Here is a 5,000-nt window from a genome sequence, read left to right on the forward strand (position 1 = left end):
GATTCGACTAAAAGGCGGCGGTGCTCCAGCATGGCCGCAGTCAAATGATTGAAACAAGTAAAGTAATAAATAATAAAACAGAATAAAAGAGAAAAAAGTGCAAAAGTAAAAAATATGCGCGCGTATCTGTGTGTGTGTGTGTGTGTGTGTGTGTGTGTGTGTGTGTGTGTGTGTGTGTGTGTTCGCGCGCGCGCTGCAAAACAAACAAAAATGTCTGAAACAAAGCGGCAAGAAGAAAGAAATTAACTTACAGAGAGAGTGAATAGTCAAAGATGACAACGTAGCTTATATGGAAAAGCATCGGAGTTGAGCGATATGAAATGCTACTTGTTGGTGCCAGTGATACGTATCTATAGTAGTGTGCTGTGGTAGAAATACTGTTTGTTATCTGTCTGTCTGTAACCGTTTAACGTCGGGAACGGAGGCAGAACCTCCATCGCCACCCAACCTCTTTTGCCACTCCGGTTTTGCTCTCTACTCACCACACTTGCGTCTTGCTCCACGCCACTTTTGTTCTAGCGTCACGCTACCGCTGTTCTGTCTAGCGTTACGCTGTCTCAAAGAACTCGACGTCTTCGACGTCACGTTTTTTTTTCCATCAGTGAGTTACGTCCACGCCAACTTCATTTCTAACCCCCCCCCCTCACGCTGCACCTATCTCTCCGCCCACAACCTCATCGTATCACTTCTTTGCTAACTAAAACCAAAAAAAAAAAAAAAAAAAAAGAAAAGACTAAGGCACCTCTAGCACCAACAACGACACCTGTCGTCGCTGCCGACACCGCTGCCGAAATACTGCCACAGAGCCTGTACCGCCGCCACCACCACCACCACCACCACCACCACTAACAACAACACCAACAACTCTAACACCAGCCCCACCACCACCACCACCATCGTCACTAGCAGCACCAATACCACTACCGAACTTGGTTTCCAACGTCACCCTCCTATCTACTGCTACCCCGCCTCTGTCATCACTGCCTATCTATCAACCCTCACGCCACCTATACCGGCCTACCTCTGCCTCTACCCCGCCTTTATCAACTACCCTGTTTCTACAGCCACTATGCTTCACAATCAAGTGAAAAGAAGAGAAGAAGTAACAAAAATAACATTCGCAACGAATCATCTTGTTCTTTGTCTCTCTCTCTCTCTCTCTCTCTCTCTCTCTCTCTCTCTCTCTCTCTCTCTCTCTCTTTCTTTCTTTTGCTCTTGCTTACTTTCTCTCTCTCCTTCTTTCTCTCTTTCATGCTCTCTCTCCTGTTTCTCTCACTCGCTTCTTCTCTTCTTTTTTCTCCTTCTCTCTCTCTCCTTCTCTCTCTCTCTCCGCTTCTCTTTCCCTTTTTCTATCTCTTTCTCTCTTTTAATGTGTTTTATTATTTAGTTTGTGTTTTTCCAAGCTTCTGGTACCCCAAAAGTTGATTATATAGACATGTCCTGTCCTAGCAACAGATATGAATAAAAGACAGACAGAAAGAGAGACAGATAGAAAGAGAGACAGATAGAAAGAGAGACAGATTGAAGGAGACAGAGAGAAAGAAAGACAGAGAGAAGGAGGGAGAAAGAGAGAGAAGTGGAGTTAAAATAATTTTCATATTGTATTTGGTGATGATGATGATGATGATGATGATGATGATGATGATGATGATGATGATGATGGTGATGATGATGATGATGATGATGATGTTGATGATTAAATGACAATTGTAATAATTATAAAAATAATTTCCTAATTGTTAGCCACAAGGGTCCAGTACGTTAGGAAACACTACGAAGGTGAAATACAAAACCAAAGAAAACATGGCGGGTTTACATCAAATAAAACGGTCGAGATCAGTAATAACAAACACAGATGTTAATATATGGATGACAATAAATAACAATAACAATAACAACATAGAACAACAAATAGTAAGGAAAAGATCACAGACACAACCCCGTGTGTGATTCAGGGCACGATATATAATACCTGGAATACCCTGGCACACCATAAGCAAGTGATCCTTTCTCCCATTTGTTGCCTACAGTCTATAGCCGTATAATTTAGACGCATGTAGCCACGTCGATTTCGTCACTTTTACACATCTTCCACAAAGTTTGGTGCAAGACAGCACCCCCCCTCTCTCTCTCTCTGTTTTCTAACCTTGCTCATGCGTTTGTTGGTCCCAACCATCTTCAACTTTGTCCACACCTCTATTTTCTGCCGTTTCTTTGACTCTCCCCGGTCACTATCTTTGTCATTTGAGGAGTCAGGTTCTGCTACGCCTATGAAAGTCTCAGTTTCTTCTCATGTTGTGTCTTCCTTTTTGTTTTTGTTTAGTTTTTGGTGGGATGGATAGTAACCTTTTGCCTGTCCTGTATATCACGTGATACACCAGGCTGTCGATCCACTACTGAGCAATACTAGCCGGCATCATGAAGTTGCTGCAAGCTCACCGATTTGTCTGGCCTAACATTTGGTCTTGTTATCATCAACTCTTTTACAATGGTACCGATCATCCCAGTCTCTACGATGTTCAGCACCATGACAGTCACCTCGTTCATATATGCCAACACAGTTCATCAGCATCACTATTCGAACGCGATTCCGTTCTACACCTCTAGTCTCTTCATCAGTTTCTCGAAAGTCAGTGCAGATGTAAGAGACTTCTTAGTTCACGGACTGCGCGCGACACGCTTACTGCATGTATGATCTATACGAAATCAGACAGGTCTGCGCCTTCTTGACCACATTATCAACGACAAGCGCTAACACCTTCGTCAAAATCTTAAACATTACATTCACCAGAGTCTTTTTCTGGGAAATCATAGTATCCTCCTTACTCGGATCCTTCCTCAACATAGCTACTACTTCAAATTCACACAGCTAGGAATGTTCCCAGTATACTACCAGTTGAGATAGTCATCTGCCAAGATCGTACTGAACAAACCTGGCGTGTAGCTGTGAAGCTCACTGAGTAGAGCAACAAAACCAGACGATTTTATAATTGCATAACCACTTATTGCCAACTATATTTTAACTTCTGTTACCGGCTTTTTGCAACACTTCGAGTTTTCTGTCGATGTAAGCTTTAATACATCAGGTACATCAAACACCGATTTGTGGCTTAATTCTTGATCGAACCTCTGCTTACCATCGAACACCTTTCATTCCATTGTTTCTAATAGTATATGCCTTATTTCTGAAAACATAACTTTGTGTATCGTGTTGAAGAAAGGTCATTCTCGTCGTTAACACTTCAGGCACGATACCTTTACTAATCTCGTCTTCTCATTTCCTCACTAGCTGCCCTACTTCTTTGCTAAATCCTACCGATTCTACCCTAATACTTTTTTTTTTATTGACCATCGATTGCAGCTTAACTAATTCGGTAATCCAGTCGTTATAAGCTTTGCATGCTGAGTTATTGTCTATATGTCTTTTCCTGGTCGAACGTTCAGATTACAAATTTGTGAGTGGCTGTGTGGTAAGTAGCTTGCTTACCAACCACATGGTCCCGGGTTCAGTCTCACTGCGTGGCACCTTGGGTAAGTGTCTTCTACTATAGCCTCGGGCCGACCAAAGCCTTGTGAGTGGATTTGGTAAACGGAAACTGAAAGAAGCCCGTCGTATATATGTATATATATATATGTATGTGTGTATGTGTTTGTGTGTCTGTGTTTGTCCCCCCAACATCGCTTGACAACCGATGCTGGTGTGTTTATGTCCCCGTAACTTAGCGGTTCGGCAAAAGAGACCGATAGAATAAGTACTAAGCTTCTAAAGAATAAGTCCTGGGGTCGATTTACTCGACTAAAGGCGGTGCTCCAGCATGGCCACAGTCAAAAGACTGACACAAGTAAAAGAGTAAAAGAATGCCTCACATCACTAAAAAGCATATATGTCTATGATAGCGAACACCGCGAAAACATAACTCTACTGAGAGAGGGGGAAAACTCAGAACAGATTTCCTCCTCAATTTTACTATCTGATCCAAAGTTCTCCAGGTGTCTTGTGAAAGTAGCAAAGGTCATGTGGCGCGCTGAACTAAAACAAATTCGATGTAATTTTTCGTTAGGCGTGTCATTCGAAATATCCCGCAGATCGCCAATGACTGTTCTAAATAATTCTTTCACAATGATATCAATAGCGTGGAAGTGGAACCAGAAATAGTAGTTTTTATAGTCGGTTTATACCTTGTTATTCGACAGAAATAGTAGTTTTTACAGTCGGTTTATACCATGTTATGCAGACACTGTCTGCGTCTGCATGAAGTATGTACGAAGAGATGAAATCAGAAATTTTATCCGAACCCTTGCGACAGAATACAACATTAAAACTATCCAATGATCAGGTAATGAAATCCTTAGAATTTCTCATTAAGTAAAATATTAGAGTTTAATTCATGCGTTGTCAATTTATGCGTGTATGCGCGAACGTGTGTGTGTGTGTGTGTGTGTGTGTGTGCGCGCGCGCGCGCGTGCACGTGTGTGTGTGTGTATGAACGTTGATTCTACCTAAGAATTATGTTAAGGGTTCACATTTGTATGTATGTCTGTATGTATGTAGGGAGAATTCACAAAAAAAAAACAAAAGACGAAGACAGGTGGTGTAGAAAACAAACAAATGTATTAGTATAACGCTCGGGAAGTGAAAAAGTCTTTAACGTTTCGAGCCTACGCTCTTCCGCAGAAAGGGACACGGAAAGAAACAAGGAGAGAAAAAAAGAATGTGTCGTGGCTAGCGATATATGTACGTATATGTCAGTCAGTCCTGGGTTTGACTTTAAACTGCATCCGGGGCTCTATTCAGAAATTTCGGGGTTTTGAGGAGTGTGGAATCACTTCTTAGTCACTATTGTTTCTAGATCTACTCTGACTCAGAGTTGTAGCACGAGTCAGGGTCCCAGTTATAGGTTTATCAGCATATTAGGGCTTGGCTACAAATGCATGTGACGACTAGGTTTGGCTGACTCAGCGGAAGAAATCTCATAATTCAACAGAGAGTAAAATGAATG

The 5,000-nt window shown here is 41.9% G+C and overlaps 1 protein-coding gene across 1 annotated transcript in view; it reads right to left on the bottom strand.

Moving 5' to 3' along the window:
• The window catches only part of LOC106878439 (protein Wnt-7b), a 222,697-nt gene extending 221,896 nt beyond the window's left edge, over positions 1-801 (bottom strand). Inside the window, exon 1 of the mRNA XM_089349094.1 lies at positions 252-801. Coding sequence (XP_089205220.1) covers positions 252-301 — 50 coding nt within the window. The 5' untranslated portion in view covers positions 302-801. The remainder of the gene's footprint in view (positions 1-251) is intronic.
• Positions 802-5,000: the final 4,199 nt, after the last annotated feature.

The sequence above is a fragment of the Octopus bimaculoides genome, chromosome 3 (assembly GCF_046866305.1).
Source record: "Octopus bimaculoides isolate indiv1 chromosome 3, ASM4686630v1, whole genome shotgun sequence".
Lineage (NCBI taxonomy): Eukaryota > Metazoa > Mollusca > Cephalopoda > Octopoda > Octopodidae > Octopus > Octopus bimaculoides.